We start from the raw sequence: 18230 nt of genomic DNA on the forward strand, positions 1-18230 counted from the left end.
ATCACAAATTATGACAACGGCGTCTTTTTCATTTATAGAAGTGGATGGATGGATGGATGGACGGTAGGAGCGTCCCCTTTGAAACGGGGTGATGGCAGTTGCCACCATGCTCAGCTTTTTATTTTTGTTTAACTGTGTTGGAATTTATTAAAATTCGCCATTTTCTTTAAATACGTCTTCCTACACAGTTAACCTTATGTCACCTCTCTGCTTTTGAGCCACCAATCCTCCAATCGCTTTTTGCTAATTTCCACTGCATATTTATTTACATGACTATTGTTATCTCTGAACCCTAGGGCCTCAGGAAGCGTGACTGCCCGCATCGACATCGGTATGGATACCATCACATTTTAGTCTGAGGCAACGTTTTTAGTCTGAGGTGTTCCATTCTTTCTACATATTTACCACACACAGTACGTGTGTCTTCTTCTTCGTTAAATTTCTTTTTATAGCTCCGCGTTCTAAGACATCCTGACCTAGCTTCAAAGAGAAGGGCACTGCCTCTTGAGTTATAACGCTTCCTGATCTGCTGTTTCCAGTCTCGATGTAGTTCAACACTATATATGTTTTGTTCCATTGAATTTATCCAATTTATACCTTCCGCGTTTTAACCTGTCGTTTAATGCTCTTTCTCCGTCCTCGTGTCTGGCATATTTACTGGTTAGCTTCCTAGTTCTTTTCCGCCATTGTGAGTCAACGCTCTTTCTGTATAGGTATTTAAATACCTTAGCTGCCGACCTGTTGTCATCCAATTTCTTCAGGCGTTTTTCGTATGGGATTTTACTCTGAGCTTCCCGTGCTTCGAACGATGCCCAGCCCATATCCCCCTGTACTGCTTCGTTTGCGGTTCTCCCGTGGGCACCTAGTGCTAATCTTCCAACAGCTCTGATTTACTTCTAGTCTCGACTGAACCTCTGCCCTTAAACACACGACCGCATTCCCGAAAGTAAGCCCCGGCACCATTACTCCCTTCCAAATACCTCTCAGTACTTCATACCTGTTGTACCCCACAATGCCCTATGTTTCATTATCCCGACATCTCTTCGCCCTTTTGCTACGCCCTTTGTTTATCCATACCCCGAGATATTTGTATTCCGCTACTTGGGGTATTTCATGGCCTTGTATTGTAAGCTCCTGATCAGTTGTATCGTTAGAAAACATTCCACCGGACTTAGTTGCACTAAAACTGAAACCTAGACTGTCTCCTTCGTCTCCACAGTAATTTACCACAGTTTGCAAATCTTCCTGGCTATCTGCTAACAGTACAATATCGTCCGCATACATTAAACCCGGTAGTCGTTGCTCAACAACCTTTCCGCCTAATCTGTACGACAGATTATACCCTAGATTGCTTCCTTGTAGCCTTCTTTCCATACTTATCATATAAAGCATGAACAGCAGCGGTGATAGAGGACAAGCTTGCCTTAATCCTTTGTGTACCTCGACAGTTGTCGTGCTCAAGGAATGTACGTAAGGCGGCGCCTAGCGGCTGCTTGAAGTTTCCTCACGCGGTGCGAGTAACCAGCGAACTGAACAAGAGATGGCAGCGCCGGCGTATGGTGTACACGTCGCAACGCTATCTCTCAGCCATGCTCTCAGCCAATGCCTCCTTTACTAGATGCCTGCCGCGTCGCTAGTTTTCCCATTGGAGCGGAGGTTCCTGTAGTTAGCAAGTAAGTAAGTGATCTCCTGTGGCGTTGACAAACGCCTGCCCTGAGTCAAAAGGGATCAGCAGGGTAGTCGCGGAGAGATTGCGCTCGCTGCCGACTCTACTAGTAAGAGGCGATTGGAGGATTGGTTGAATAAAAGTAGGGAAACGACAAAAAACAGAGATGTACAAAAGCACAGTTCGCAATAGTGGATCAGAAAATTTGGTTGTAGAAGTTCATAGTGTTTTTTTTTATTATTGTTTAACCTACACTCTGAAAAAAGTTTGCACCCTTTGGGGTGTATATCTGCCGAACGGCATGCGCGTTATCAGCGTGACATAGCATTCCCGACAGGAAAGTAGCGGGCGCGGCGTTTTCAAGAAAGGAAACGCATCAAGGGACGATTATTCACTCTAAGAAAAGTTTACACCCTTTGGAGTGCCCCTTCTGCCACACAGCGATAAGCGTCCGAGCGCAAACTCGACCCCACTCCCTAGGGACAAACTCACACAACACGCGCCAAGAAACCTCCTCCGTAGTGCTACTATAGTAGTGCCTACGCGCCTGCTCTTGCTCGCGCCTGCGCACAGACGGCTGGCGATCCCTCAAATGAATTTCTCGTGTGTTTCACGCATGGAGGAAGGAAACTGAGGAGAGCTTCTACCCCCTCCGCGCGCTAGGAGAAAAGTGTGGAGGAAATGACGTAGTAGGTTCTCCTTTGTTTTGCTGTTTTTTTATTTCTTTGCTGTAGTGGCCCCGCCTTTCGGGCCACAATGGCGGCTTTGTTATTGTTCTGTGCGCTCACACGTGTAGCTCCGTAGGTTTCGTACCGTGTCAAAGGCGCCGTGCGGGCGGGTTTGCGTTGGTCTCCGTGTTTTGTTGCGCTGCGTTATCTGCACGGTGCTCTACCGGATGTTGCTGTGGCCAGATGGGACAGGAGGAACTAAAGTTCGTGAAATCAACGCGCATGCAACGCTGTACGCTACGTACCGCGCCACGGCGATGGCTACGGACGAAGGAATATTCGCGGGAAATGTTGCCCTCTTTCGCGGAATCATGCTAACGTGCTAATTATTGCTTAGTATTGCTGCGGAGCGCACGGGTCCGAGCAGCACTGTTGCGCGCAGCGCGGCATGGTTTCGCGAGAAATATAAACAAGAGAGGAGAGCTGGCCCGATAGGCGGAGCAACGCCATGAGCAACGCCAACTTCCGGCTTCACTTTAGCTTCACAAAGAGTGACGTCAGGGCCTCTCCTTAGTTTCCTTTCTTTATTCTATGGTTTCCTTCCTCCGTGGTTTCACGCATGATTTCACGTAACTTGTGCCAAGGATTAAAAAAAAAAGTGGCTAGCAGCAGCTGAATGAAACCAACGGCATATGGTTTGACGTCATGTGGCACTCCTTTTTAGTGTATTTTTTATATTCCACTTGATTACTTAATTAATATGAATTATGCAAAAAAAAATTAATATTCACTTTAGGGCCAAGTGTCTTTCGTTGCGTTGTGGAGAGGGCTCAGAAACGACCGATCCAATTTTTTCTGGCAACGTACATGCTGAGCGGTGATGTTTTTTGGCGTTTAAAGAAAGCCCGTGATATATGAAATAAAACCGCGTGACTGCGCGCACGCGCTAGCTCTCAATCGCGGTTCGTGCAAAGAACCGTGCGCGCGGACCGTGGCGAAGTGAGCGGCCGCACAGTGCGTCAGCATCTTTGGCGGCGCCACACGGAAAGGAAGCGTCGTCGTCTCTGATTAAGCGATAGCCTCGACGGTGGCACCATAAACTTATCACTTAAAAAAAAAAGCGGGGAGTCCCCCCTCCTCCCCCCCTTCTTCCCTATCTAGTACACTCTACCCATGCTGCCTGTTCGGCAAGACAACATCCAGCACGTATGTGACCCAATCAGGCAAAAAGTGGTAATCATTGCATGGCTTAATAGGATAAGGTGGCGTGCTAGAAGGAAGAGCGCCGTAAGGAGACTAGATATATAGCTACACACAGTTGCTTAAGGAGGGTAAGAAAGCTCATCGCAATAATAGTCGGCATGAAAAGCAGCCGAGTGTGGAGAACGAAGTGAACAACATAGGAGCAGCTTTGGGCGATAAGCGTCGAGATACAGAGAAGCGAAGATGTAGGTAAAAGAAAATAAATGAGGACTGGAATACAGTGTGTCGCTACATTGCTTGAATGCTAATCGCATTACTATCGACAGTCAATTGTGAGTTGAGTTTTTCCAGAATGTTTTACTCCGTTCTTTTCGTGGGTCACAGTACTGAACATTTGAAATTCGCGCTTTTTGCAGTTTTTTCTAGCAGCGGCGAGATGGCGCAAGTGACGTTTCAAAATGCAACCATAGGCAAATTTAAAGGACGCCACGAAACATGTGTATCGATATATATCGCAGACAGCAACAGAAGCATAACGCACCCCAGATCATTTGTTTGTCTCAACCTCTTCCTTGCATACTGCCGCTATCGTGTAAAATGCAAATGATGTGCGATCGTCGGCATCATAAGCGAAGTGCTATTTGTCAATAAGACCACTACGATTTATTAAATGATTAAAGCACAAGTTAAATTTTACTTATAGAGCTATTGGGGAACATCATGTAACGGTGGTAGTTTAATTTCAGTAAATGGGCTGATTTGCGTAAATTTGGTTGTGGGTGGTATTTTTTCACCCCGCAAGTGGAACCGAGCCACCGATCCGAGAACCAACAGATAGACAGATGAAGACGAGCGAGGGCGAAAGAACGAGCGAAAGGGCAGTGGAAAGCCTGGAAAGCTACTCGCACTTCTTTTGGCAGATGCTGGATAGGCCTAGTGGTTTTGAACTATGGTACGGTGACAGTTGAATGGGACGGTGGTTCCCTGAAACCATTCCGAGTATATCTGCATCTTGTAGCGTGGTGTTGCAGAGCTTCACCGTGTCATTGCGACATGTCGCGGCCCACTACGTGAGTGACCCAAATGCGCTGTGGGAGTCATTATGTTCACCGAAAAGAGCTCGGTTCCTGACATCCATCGTGTACATTGACCTTTTCAGTTTTTTGATGGTACCAAAGTGTGGACTTGGAGACTCCTCATGAGTACGAAAGCGGAAACGAGGAGCTGCTGTCGCCTTCGGTCAGTGCTCGCGGCATTTTCGAAGGCTGCACGTCGTCTTCGACAAGTCCAGCAGGATGTAGCCAGTGGAGCAATGGCGTAGGCCGTGACTTGGCCAACAGGTGGATCTTCTGCTACTGTAAGGCAGTCCGGCTTTACGTATGCCTTTCCGCTGATGAGATCATGTTTCGGGTCGTCGAGGGGCAGCAGGGCGTAACGCACGTCTACCGGATTAGTACCAACGAGCTCGTCTGCACCGTGAAAGAGAAAAGTACAAGCAAGACCAATGTCCCGTTGTCCTTAACATATCAGTCTCGCCTGCGTTGTCCTCGCCGATGCACTCCTGGCACCAACAACTACAAGCCGCTTGAGCTGAGCAAGGAGCGCTTCTTGTCACTTTTAGAGCTGCAGCCGATCAGCGGTGAATGTGGTCCCCGGGCCGTGGTCGAGCGCCTGCCAGCTGACTGCGATGGCGGTGAGTGGCCCGGTGCCCAAGCGGCGGTCGCCAACTACAGCAAGTACTGCTGCTCGCGAGGTCGCCTGCACGCACCAGCGTTGCCAGTGTGCTACCCCGTCGTCTACCGTGCCACGAAACAGCACCGTTACCTAGGTCACCTGTACAGTTTCAACAAGCGAGAGCGTTGGAAGCGCGTGCGTGAACTCCGCACTGGTCTGAGCCGCCGGGCTCTGCACCAGTTGGACAGGTGCAGAGACTTGCGTGTCAAGCTGCGCCGTCTGACACCGTCGGAGGTGGCGCTTTGGACTAATGGCCATATGCGACTAGGCAGAACTCCTCTGCGGGAGCTTCCCAGCTTCTTGCGGCCTGTACGTTGTGTGCTTCCGGACGTTGTGCAACTGAATGTGCTCAAGGCGGCCAAGCTGTCCATGTGTGCTTGTGACCTCCGCATACGGCCCGGTGCACTTACGGTGTCACAAGCTTCTTCACCGTTGTTCTGAAGGCGGCGCTACTTCTTGCTCATGTCCCCAATTCTTGGGATAAATGGTATTTTAATCTTGCCAAAGGTTCTCATTCAGCGCTCAGGCAAAGAGCTGGTATTCTCCCATGCATGTGTACTTACATATGCAGTTGTTGATGTGTCACACCTTCCATGCTTCATTGTAGCAAAAAATAAACTATGTTGATACAGAGTAGAATATGCTAATATTGGCTTTGAGGATTACGTGCACTGTGCCACATTTTAGTTTTGCTTGCAGCCGTACCCAGCAATTGACTGTTGTGCTTGGCTCTGCCCCTAGCAGCCCATACATGACAAACCCTTAGCAGCGACATGGGTAATTGACATGGCTGACATTCAGCATATTAAAGCACCACCTTTTGGTTCTAAATGTAATTTGCATCGTGAAGCTTTGAGCAAGTGACACTGTCTCTGCAAAAATTATTACACCCAAACAGTTGACTTCGACTATACAATGCACCACTTCTAGCTGTTACTGGCTGTGGGTGCTAAGAAAGTGCGATAATAGTACCAGGCATACGTGTCAGCATTGCAGCCTCTTGTGGCACTATTCTTATTTAATGTATATATGAAGTTCGTGATAATGAAGCCACAAGAGTGTTTACAGGTGGCATCTTGTGTGCAATGGCTTTAGGAGGTTGAGGTCATGGCTGTATCTTCTATTGGGTCAAAATTCCTCTCAAGCCACCACTTGCACATGCAAATCAGTGTTGGGTTACGATAGCATTTTGCATTGATATTCATTTATCCAGCGGCTGTTGCCTTTGTGCTCAGAGGCACTGTACAATTTGACATCGGAATGTGTGTGAAAATAATTGGGTAATGTCACTCAAACATCAAAAGAAATCTGGAATTTTGCTTCTTTGTAACATTATCTTTTTCTTAAATATCAACACATGTTGCGTGCGACTCTGGCACATTGCATCCCGTTTGCTTTTCATTATATCGCCATTGATGGCGATACAGCAGTTGCATATCGTCGTGTTTGCTTTCATGCAAGGGATGCCTGGAACTTGTGAACGCACTGTCTGTAAATGATGTAGAATGTATGAATGAACAGTACATTAGCGCTGAAAAATGTGACATTCACTGTTTATTTAATAGAGTGTGCACTGTGAAGTTTCAAGCACGCTTAAGCCCAGTGTGCTTAAATGCAGCTTAGAGGAACACTGTGGTTATTTGCTAAACTGTTTTCTGAAGCAGACAATCACTTCAGTTTTATTTTTTAAACATTTTTCAAAGGCCTTACGACTCCATTACATTAAATTTGCATTCCAGCTCCATCCTTTGCATGTGAGCGAACCTCGCCCTTATCCAGCTGATCTGGCTATCCATAATGGATTTTTTATTTGCTGAATACTGCTTTCTTAAGATTTCTGTGAAGGACATACTCAAGCCGTGCTTGCATGTCATGACCATAATCAATGGAATGGTTGAAGCTGTGCTTAGACACAAGGTCGCATTGTGTAAGTTGCTACTTTAAAGTTTCTAGAGGTAGTCATATACTGAGCCAATGTTGAGGAGAATGCAAATATGCAGTGGACTTCCAGAGGCACCTGACTGCTAAGTATCAGTGTGTTTGTTAACCTTGGATGGTGTAAATGTGGTTAACTTGGAAGCCAAAAATAAGCATTGTAAAAAATTTAAAGGAACAAAAGTTTTATTTCAAGCAAAACCTGATGTCTGCCTGATTCATTGCTGTGTGAGCAGTGCTGCTATGTGTTAACAGAGCTGATAAAGAAATAGGCCCTTACTTGTGTCCCATTACCTTGAAGTTGTCAATAGGTATGGAACATTGTGAAAATAAAAAGGTTTGATATTTACAGTATAGCAGAAATTACCTTACAAGGGTTGTCGTGCAATAGGGATGTGAGCTGTTTCTCTATCCTTCCATGCCTGCGTGTTCAACATAGCTGAAGTTAAACTTCAGCCTGGTATATTGTGCCACTTCCTTCTTTGTGGACAAAGCTCTCATGTAAAAATGAAAATGCCCTTCTATTGTTAGAACAATTGGCTATGGTTGACATATTTTATTTTCTTGTAATATGAATTCACAAGTGTTGTCAGTTTGCCTCTGCACTTCATCAGAAGAAAGCTGGAGCACTGGATAAAATGCTGTTTGAGAGCTTAACAGATGCAAAATGGAGTGCCTGGCCTGAAGTATCGTGCATTTTTTTTTTTCATTTAACTATTCTGCCTAGATGCGCTTTAACCATGTTTTATACTTAAATCCTGCGTACTGACATACATTAAGATATACTGTATTGCCCAACTGAAAGACTCAAATGAGTAGCAGTATTGTAAATAGGAGGGAAGGTAGCCGATGGTCATTAAGGGTTACGGACTGGATTCCAAGGGAAGGGAAGCGTAGCAGGGCGCAGCAGAAAGTTAGGTGGGCGGATGAGATTAAGACGTTTGCAGGGACAACATGGCCACAATTAGTACATGACCGGGGTAGTTGGAGAAGTATGGGAGAGGCCTTTGCCCTGCAGTGGGCATAACCAGGCTGATGATGATGATGATTGTAAATAAATAAAATAAATACGGAAAGGCCGTAAGAGGAACCTTTAGTTCGGGCGCTCCTACCTGAATACATGGGAAGGAGAAATTGTTTTTCTCAGCAACCACTGCACCAAATTTGTTGCGGTTTGTTGCAGTTAAAATAAAGGGTTATTCTAGCGATTGTTGGTCGCCAATTTCTGATTTAGGCCGTCAATCTTTTATAAAGACTGTTCAATATCGCTAATTTCCAGAAAACGAAACTATCAAGTTTATAACTCTCTAACTCGGCAATGAAAAACGATATCACAATTCTGTAAATTGCATCTAGTAGTACATCTAAAGTGGACAAAATTGATGTACTATAGGTGGCTCTCAAATAGACTAGTAGTATGCGAGTAGGACTTTGCAAAACCCTTGTTAAAGCTGCAAAAAGTTCACATTACATGTAATTTGATATATCAAATTTGTCTGCTTCGAATTCTCTAATGGATGCAGTTTACAAAACTGCGAGATCTGTTCTTAGTGCAGAGCTACCAATTTGTAAGCTTCATGCTTCCATTTTTTTTTTTTCAAGCTTATCAATATTTGAAAGTACCTTTTAAAACATTCAGGCCATAAATCAAAACTCCACTTCCAGCAGTCACTAGAATTTAACTTTCTCTTTCAAATGCAACAAATTCCATTAAAATTGGCCCAGTGGTTATCTCAGAAAAGCGTTTCTGTGTTTTACATGTATTTGAATAGGCGACATCGGAGTTGGGATCAAACTACAGCTTCCTCCTAAACAAGGACCTAACATTGGATGGCACAACAGTCGAGGCAACGACTTTGTTCATGTATTTCAGTGCTGTGGTGGATAAAGAAAGTAGCATGGGATGTCGGTGGCTGTAGAGTCAAGACAGGATGGCAAAGTTGTTTTAGGAGTTTGGTGCAACAAGGCACTAGCTAAGTAAATATGACAAGTTTATGAGTCGTATAACTTGTAGTTTTGCAAGGATGTGAAGAAATGCAATCTACAGAAGTTTCAAGTGGCTGAACTGCAGACACTAAGTAGATGGTTCATCAAGAATGTTTGTGATTGCATTGTTCATGAAACATTGTCCAAGGCATTGTAGCAAATGTCAAAGGGACAGTAAAGAGAAGTATTAAACTGTACTGATAAACTACACTTCTGCTTAGCAAAACCTCTGCTCTTAGTGCGAAAGGAAGCTTGGGAATATAGAAAAGGTGCAAAAATGAAAGACTGGTGACGGCACTACCACGAAGTTTTCGCATCAGCTCACCGTGATGTTGTGGATTTTCAGTGTCTAATCAGGTCCAGTTGAATTGTTTATCGATAAAGATGGGCTGCATTGCATTCCAAGGAAACCAAAGATACAACCTAGCAAGTTTAAGTTTTTCTGGTCTAAAACAACCCATGTAGAAGAAAACAGATTCAAATCCATGATGTCGCGATGACATGCATACAGGCATAAGTTTCAGTGCTGAAGGAAAAAAATTGTGAAAATGCACAATTATGCACAAAATCAAATTTGGTCTTCATTTTGTGCAGCAATAGTAATCATCCTTTTTCTGCCAAATGGATGAAACAGTCTTGAGAGAATATGTTTCCATTATAAAATGATTTGTTGATCTTTAGCGTTGTGTTAATCAAGGAAGACGAAGATGGTGTGTTTGTTTGTTTGTTAGACCTGTATCTGCAATGATCACCTTCTCTGGTGACAAGAAAATGAGATCAGCCTGAAAAGAGGTGATGAGACAATATTGGTGACAATATAGGTGGAGCTAAACACCAACATGCTAATGAAGGAGTGGGTGACTGATGGGCAAAGTGGAAGGTACTTGTTAAGGACAGTTACCAGATGTAGATATGGGATGTAGTTTATGTAAGAATAAGTAGCAGCAGTGATGAAGATGACACTACAGTGGGAGCAGCTAAAACACGTCACATCTAGCATACAAAATGCCTCATAGAGATGTTCATGGGGCACAAAGGCTATAATAGAGAGTTTGTGTATCTGTAGATGTACTGCCATTTGCGAAATACCTGGTTACTAGAGAGGTATACAGCAGCAACATAAAGCCCCTGGGGCTTTACAGCAATGATGCTGGTAGCAACATCTGATGATGCAGAATTTAACCAGAGCACACACAAAGCTCATACTGTAGTGACTTGCATACAGGGTGATGATTCTTAAGTTTTCCAAAATTGTTAAAAGATGCTTGCGGCAAATAGCATAATCCTTGGCCCCGAGCTGCATTATTTGAAGAGGCTGACATTACTGGCACGAGAAAGCAAAACACATATTCAACGAATTAACAAAAACTCGCGAATTAACTTCATAATTAACTACTTTTTGGCACATATTGCAATTTACAAATTGCAGGTGGTGAGCTTGCAATACATATACACTTGAAATGAATCTCCAGGATGACACCAGCTTCAATATATTTCCCAAAGTGTTAGACGAACATGGGTGTTCCAGTTACTTTTGTGCTTCAATGCACAAAAGAGCATTTTCTTAAAGTAAGAGGAACAACAGTGCATTTTTACGGTGTGTTTGATGGTGCATATCTTCGAATCAGTGTTATTCTGGAAGTTCATTCCAAGTGGATAGCCTTGCAAACTCACCGGCTACAATTAGTAACTTGCAATATATGACCTAATGTAATTGAGAAATTAATTAGTGATGTTTTATTAAGCTGAATATGTTTGGATTTCTTGTGCAAGTAATGTCCACCTCTCTGAATAATCCAGCACAAGGACTAAAAGCTATGCTATCTGCAACAAGCGATTTTTAAAAATTCTGAGGAACTTAAAGATGATCACCCCGTGTACTGCTTAAGTGCTGGTTCACTCATTCATTCATACAAGTTTATGGACAAATTAAAATTCTCTGATATCTCTAGCCATACCTGGGCACCAACAGTTTTGTTAAGTGCAGTAATGTACTTTGTTTCCTCCAGAACAGTTTAATTTACGCCTCAGAGATGCCAGATTCACACGCAAGACGTGCTTCATTAGGTCTGCTCCAAAGACGCACTGTGGGTCGTGTCGCATAGAATTTGGCTCCATGAGCAGTGGCCAGCTCTTGAAGGCGTGCCACCAGCAAGTTTCCGTGAGGGCTGTGCCAGCGATGCATGGGTACTGCATACATAGCAAGCAGTGCAATAGGCACAACACTGAGCAGCAGTTTCTCTACTGTGCAGAATATGGACTCTGGGCAAGGGCAGTGTACCACATGCAGACGTGATAGGCTGTCCAGCAGATGTGGCTCGCCAACTTGCTGTGCCAAGGCTAGGACATTAAATCGTCTCGCAAGGTCGACCACTACTACGGGAGATTCACGGCCACCACACCTTACGGGCTTGATGTAGTGCATAACAATGTCCAATGCTGGATCTGAGCTTCTTGCAAATGGGCCATGCGATTCTGAAGCTGCAGCATGAAGCATGGAATTATGCTGAAAAATAAGGAACAAACATGAGAATAAGAAACTTACCCTTTATGCATCTAACACATGATTACAGTAGTGAACAATATTATATTGTTGTGTTCTGTGAAAAATTTAATACCTATGTTTCTAAGCTATTAGGTACATTGTTTTTTTTTTTGATAATGTTAAACAAACCGGTGTGCACTATTGCAGCCAAAGGGCCAGGGGAGAACATTTTGTTTATTGATGGTGCCATAAAGCTCCATTTTCCAATTTCATCATTTCACTGTGCTTTGATAAACTAGTATGAGAAAATATGTGCGTGCTGTCGAGAGAAACTTTAATGATAACTAGAGAGGTTAGCCAAGTTAAAGGCAGGGCATGCCATTGTAGGTTTAATGTATCGGCACAGCTCAATGGAGAGAAAATAAAAAAAATATGCACACTTTCAGTTACACACAAACTGGGAGGTGTAGTCAACAGATCTGTCGACTATGCAATCTGTTGATTATGCAGATCTGTTGACTATGCAGGGTTATGCAGTGCAAATAACGTAACATGCCAGTCAGTGTTCAAGACGCCATTGCTGTGGGCTAGCAGTCTGGCATAATGCAGCACCAACTTTCTGAGAAATTTAACTTCGGGGACCTAGAATGCAGAAAACAACTTTTTGTTTACTACTATATAAGCCTAGGGCTTCTAACTAGTTTCACTGACAAATTGTGATGGTTGGTATAATAAGCTGCTTTATACTATAGCAGTTCGCATGTGACATGATGAATGCCATATTGGAGCATTTGGACTCTCCCAATTGCACGACAAACATTTATGTGCATGGTACCCTTTATTATCAATGAACTCTAATGATAAAATGGTAAGCTGTGATAGAAGACATGACAGATGTCATTATGTACTGTCATTTGCAGCTTTCACAGCTTGTCCTAAACACAATATGAAGACAAAATTAAGTCTCAGAGTTTCACTCTAATAAAGGTCCTCCAGCACATTACCACTGCATTTCTGTTGAAGTCATATGTGAGGGATGCTTACTAATAATTGGAAGATGAATATCTAAATAATAAGTCCTTATACCAGGAAAGATAGTGTGTCAAAGTTTTACCTTGTGTGAAAAGATGAAAACATTTGGGTAAGACCTACAAATCCAATTTTTATATGCTTCCACAGCACCAGCATGGGGCAAGTAGGAACAACCAGTTGTGAATCAGTTAGGCTGGTGGCTGAATCTGGGTTTTCAGTGCATATGTTACAACTACATTACAAGGTGACATCACTTAGTTGGCATTCGGATATTCTGAGGCGACACTCTGTGCCACCATTGACTACAGAACACATTTACACTGCTTCACATTGTCTCCCTGTGTCTTGTGCAAGAAACAAACAGAGAATTAGGCTATGTGCACCGAAATCCACGTTACTCGGCTGCACGAATTGCTTTCATAATGTAGGAATAAGGAAATTTTTCTAGTCTCTTCGCAATGCACATTTCACTGCATGCTCGGTACAAGAGCAGTCGCAGTAGCAATCATTCTATCGGTCTGTAAATGTACTGCGGACTTCTTACCAGTTCTACGCTAGCAGTTGACCGTACGAGTGCAGAAAATATATTTGTTGAGTATGTAACACCGGTATGGTCGTTGGTACTCATGACGGGGATGGCTGGTGCAATAAAATCTCGGATGTGGGTGCTTGAATGAGCAGCTTTGACCGCACAACCGCTTCAACCCCACAAGGAAAAGGTGTAGTCTGCAACTTGTCTACGCGAGTTCTCAGATGATAAGCAGTGGTTCAAAGTGGCTGTCGTGCAAGATATAGGTCACATCGCATGATGCTGAAGGAGCACTCGACGTCTCGACACACTTCCCCGCCGTCACGTTGTTATCACCATCGCCATCCATCGCCATCATCGCCTTGCTCCACACATCACCTCCCATCCGCACATTTGCGAATCGAGTCTGGCAACTGAATCAAAGCGGTCGAAGATATCTCTTTAGCGCAATCCATCAAGGATCTACATCTGCTATTCGAACTGGTGGTTTAAGGTTAAAGGTTTTTTTAACAGACATATGGCACCGGGGCTACGGAAATTCTGACGTGTTGCAGTTGGCCGTCTACACGCCGGTGAAGATGGCACTTTGCACACGCTATTCCCGTCTGATGCACGTCTTCGCGAGGAGCGCTGCGCAACCAAAAAGTACGCTGCACCGCGTCACCAGCCGGCTAACTTTAGCCTGTCCACAAGGAAGAACGGACGATGATGAATTTCGACGCAGCAGCGGGCGCGCATGGGCTCTCCTTGGCGGCGGCATAACACTGGGGCTTTTCTCATACTGGACGTTATCTCCGGTCCACGCCAAGCAAGGTAAAAGCAGTGAAAGCGTTGCCGGCTCGTTTGTTTAAAAGCTTGGTTTGCAGAAACGAAAGCAGACGAAGCCGTGGACGGCTTGCCAGTCTACACCGCTGATGAAGTCGCCAAGCACGACACAAAGGCGACAAGGATATGGATTTCGTTCAAATGCGGCGTGTACGACGTCACCGACTTCGTGGACGAGCACCCGGGTGGAGACAAGATACTGCTCGGCGCCGGAGGCGGCATCGACCCGTTTTGGAATATTTACGCAGTCCACAAGACTCCTGAGGTATGTGGACTTATTCGGTGTCACAGCGCCTACCTAAACCACAGTAATGTAGACGATGTACCTCTCTTGACACCTCTCAGTGCATATTAGCTGGGATTGATCTGCACTGCTTGATTAGCGCTCTTCGTCTCGCAAATTCAGAACACAACCATCATCCGAAGATTGAAGGCGGTAAGAGCTTCAAGGGTACGGGACCGGGCCGCTGTGAACAGTTGCCGCCGCCTAGCTGCTAACAGGCACCAAAGAGTGGTCTTTTATAATTACCCCCTTACAATATTTTAATCGAGGTCGCGTAAGCTATGAGGTTACGCGAACGCTGCTTCATTCGATTTCTTTTTCTGTTTTCGGATTCGTTGCTCAAGTGAAAAGTACCGCCATTCGAAGTTATGGAGGGACAAGTTTTGCTTACAGCTTGAAAGACTATGCACGTGGACAAATCAGCGCAGAAATCAAACTCCAGATATATTCATACGCTAAAGTCTCAGGGCCATGTGTTCGGCACTCATAATTTTTTCATTAACTTTTTCTCATGTTAACTATAACATTGAATCATGGGGAAACACTTATAACAGTCACCTAACTTCGTTGCAAGTAATTCTGAATCGAGCTGTTCGACTAATAACATTTTCACCTCGTAGCACTAACGCAAATCAGCTGTTTCATGCACATATTTCGAATGTGACTGATCTTGTTAAATATAACCTGGCCATATTTATTTTTAGGGCATTAAACAATGATATTCCAGTAACCATCGTACCAAAGACATCCCTTACTAATGTAAATAATACTAGATTTGCAAGAAATATGGACTTCATTTTACCCATCGTTCGCACCAACTATGGTAAGCAGTCATTATGCTTTTCAGCTTTATCTCTGTGGAACACATTACCATTCCCTTTAAAATTGTTCAAAGCTCACAGGTTTTGTACCGAACTTAAGTATTTTCTTTTAGCTTCCTCCGACTTTCCCATTGGAGTGTACTAATATGTGTTGTATTTTAAACTTTCACTTTGTTTCTATATATGTCTCTTGCATTTTTTTACTTCTTTTTTTTTTCTTCTTAAGCTATTTTTTGTAGTTTCACCTTTTGTTGTCTAATCCAAAGCCTTGTTATTGCTTAATACACTCATCTGCTGCTTTTCTGTTCATTTATGCCTTGTCTCCTGAAACCTTTATTATCGGAAATTTCACATGTTGCCATTGTTGTTTTATTAATTCTAGCCATCATGCACAGGAGGTCCCATTTCAGTTTCTAACTACGGGACCTCCTTCTATATATATACTTATCATGTAATTATCCCCATTTTTGTTTTGAATAAAACTGATTCTGATTCTGACTCGAGTGTCCTTGACGGCAATCTGTCGAAGTGGAATCCATTGGTGAAAATATAAACAGATGTATTGATAATACAATCTATGCCTCTTAACATGAAATGGGTGAAAAAATTAACTTGTCAGAATGTCATTACTTCCGTTTTTTATTGAAAGTTTATGCTTTTGACCTGCATATAGGTCTTCCCACATTGTAACCCCATCATGTCTGTAACACCACTTCCACACTTTACGAAGGGACTAGATAGGTGCACTGCAGTGCCTCTCCTTGTCTACTTGTCTCGCATTTTTTACTGCGCTGTGACGGATATATCCAGTAAAAACAACTGCAAAGCGAGGTTCTCCACATAGTTCAAACACAAACAAAAAAGTTGATTCCCAACATTGGTTTGGAGAATTAAACACTTTGTATACCTGCTAGTGGCAATATACATAATCATCACCATCAGTATATTTTATGTCCACTGCAGGACGAAGGCATCTCCAAATGATCCCTGTGATCTCCAAATACCCCTGTCTCGCGCCAACAGATTCCAACTAGCGCCTGCAAATTTCCTAATTTCATCACCCCACCTAATTTTCTTCCATCCTCGACTGCGCTTTGCTTCTCTTGGCACCCATTCTGTAACTCTTATGGTCCACCGGTTATCGATCCTCTGCATTACATGGCCTGCGCAGCTTCATTTTTTTCTCTTAATGTCAATTAGAATACCAGCTATTCCCGTTTGCTTTCCTATCCACACTGCTCTCCTCCAGTCTCTTAATGTTAGGCCTAACATTCTTTGTTCCATCGCTCTTTGCATGATCCTTAACTTGTTCTCGAGCTTCTTTGTCAACCTCCAAGTTTCTGCCCCATATGTTAGCACTGGTAGAATGCATTGCTTGTACACCTTTCTTACCAATGATAGTGGTAAGCTTCCCGTCAGGATGTGGCAATGTTTGCCGTATGCACACCAACCAATTTTTATTTTTCTGTAAATTTCCTTCTCATGATCAGGGTCCCCTGTGAGTAATTGACCTTGGTAAACGTACTCCTTCACAGACTCTAGAGGCTGACTGGTGATCCTGAACTCCTGTTCCCTTGCCCGGCTATTGAGCATTTCTTTGTCTTCTGCATATTAATCTTCAACCCCACTCTTACACTTTCTCTGTTAAGGTCCTCAATAATTTGTTGCAATTTGTCCCCAGTGTTGCTGAACAGGACAACGCCATCTGCGAACTGAAGGTTGCCGAGATATTCGCCATTGATGCTTACCCGTAAGCCGTCCCAGTTTAGTAGCTTGAACACTTCTTCCAAGCTTCTTCCATTGTGTCTCCTTGACTGCCCCCTTTCTTTATAGGTATCTTGCTACTTGTGGAGAATTAGGGTAGTTGTGGAATCTTTGTAGATATTTTCAAAGATATTTACGTAAGCCTCCTCTACTCCTTGATTACGTAGTGCCTCTATGACTGCTGGTATCTCTACTGAATCAAATGCCTTCTTGTAATCTATGGAAGCCATGTAGAGAGGTTGATTGTACACTGCAGATTTCTGGATTACCTGATTGATTACATGGATGTGATCCATTGCACAGTTTCCCTTCCTCAAGCCAGCCTGTTTACTTGGTTAACTGAAGTCAAGTGTTGTCCTTACTCTATTGGAAATTATCTTCGTGAATATTTTATACAATAGTGGAAGTAAACTAATGGGCCTATAATTTTCCAATTCTTTAACGTGTCCCTTTTTGTGGATTAGTATAATGTTGGCATTCTTCCAGTTTTCTGGGACTCGAAGTCGTGAGACATTTCGGATAAAGGGCCACAAGCTTTTCAAGCATGATGTCTCCTCGATCTCTGAATATATAGACTGTTATTCCATCCTGCCACCTTTCCTCATTCCTCATTTCATGTCTTCGAAGGCCCTTCTAACTTCATCGCAAGTTAAAGAAGGAGCCTCCGTAAATTGTACATAACTACTTTCAAAGGAGGTGTCCTGGCTGCTCTGGGTATTGTACAGGTCAGAACAGAATTCTTCCGCTGCTTTTACGATATCTTTGAAATTGCTGATGATATTGCCCTGCTTATCTTTCAGTGCATACAGCTTGGCTTGTCCCATGCCAAGTTTTGTTCTCACCGATTTCATGCTGCATCCATTTATTACTTCTTTCTTACGTTATAATTTCGAATATCCTTTATTTTCTCCTTGTTGATCAGTTTTGACAATTCCGTGAATTCTATTTGATCTCTCAAGTTGGACTATTTCATTCTTTTTCGTTTTTTTATTAGGTCCTTCGTTGCTTGGGAAAGCTTACCTACTCATTTGCCTTGGTGCATTGCTTGCCACTTCAAGTGCTGCTTCTGAAGCCAGCCTAGTTACAGTTTCATTCATTACCTCTATGTCATCTACATTTCGCTGTTCTAAGGCTGCACATTTGTTTGCAAGTACCAGCCTGAATTGGTCCACTTTTATCCTTACTGCGTCTAGGTTGGCCTGTTTCTTCTCGACCAATTTTACTCTTTCTCTCTTCAAATTCAAGTGAATCACAGACGTCATTAACCTATGATCACTGCAATTTACTCTACCTAACACT

General features: G+C 43.5%; 2 protein-coding genes and 1 long non-coding RNA gene across 3 annotated transcripts in view; 2 read left to right on the plus strand and 1 right to left on the minus strand.

Moving 5' to 3' along the window:
- The first annotated feature begins 3953 nt into the window (after positions 1 to 3953).
- Positions 3954 to 7560, plus strand: LOC126521275 (uncharacterized). Its single transcript, XM_055065889.2, has 2 exons — positions 3954 to 4607; positions 4697 to 7560. The coding sequence occupies exon 2, from the start codon at positions 4939 to 4941 to the stop codon at positions 5710 to 5712; it is 774 nt and encodes a 257-aa protein (XP_054921864.1). The 5' UTR covers positions 3954 to 4607; positions 4697 to 4938; the 3' UTR covers positions 5713 to 7560.
- A 3624-nt stretch (positions 7561 to 11184) lies between these two features.
- Positions 11185 to 13344, minus strand: LOC126521280 (uncharacterized). The gene is made up of 2 exons (XR_008610346.2): positions 13254 to 13344; positions 11185 to 11698 (listed from the first exon to the last, which is right to left on the minus strand). It is a non-coding gene; the product is annotated as an uncharacterized lncRNA (long non-coding RNA).
- A 472-nt stretch (positions 13345 to 13816) lies between these two features.
- shop (sulfite oxidase) overlaps positions 13817 to 18230 on the plus strand; it is a 31274-nt gene continuing 26860 nt past the window's right edge. The window contains exons 1-2 of the mRNA XM_050169930.3: positions 13817 to 14051; positions 14105 to 14328. Coding sequence (XP_050025887.1) covers positions 13817 to 14051; positions 14105 to 14328 — 459 coding nt within the window. The remainder of the gene's footprint in view (positions 14052 to 14104; positions 14329 to 18230) is intronic.

This window comes from Dermacentor andersoni, chromosome 6 (genome assembly GCF_023375885.2).
Source record: "Dermacentor andersoni chromosome 6, qqDerAnde1_hic_scaffold, whole genome shotgun sequence".
Lineage (NCBI taxonomy): Eukaryota > Metazoa > Arthropoda > Arachnida > Ixodida > Ixodidae > Dermacentor > Dermacentor andersoni.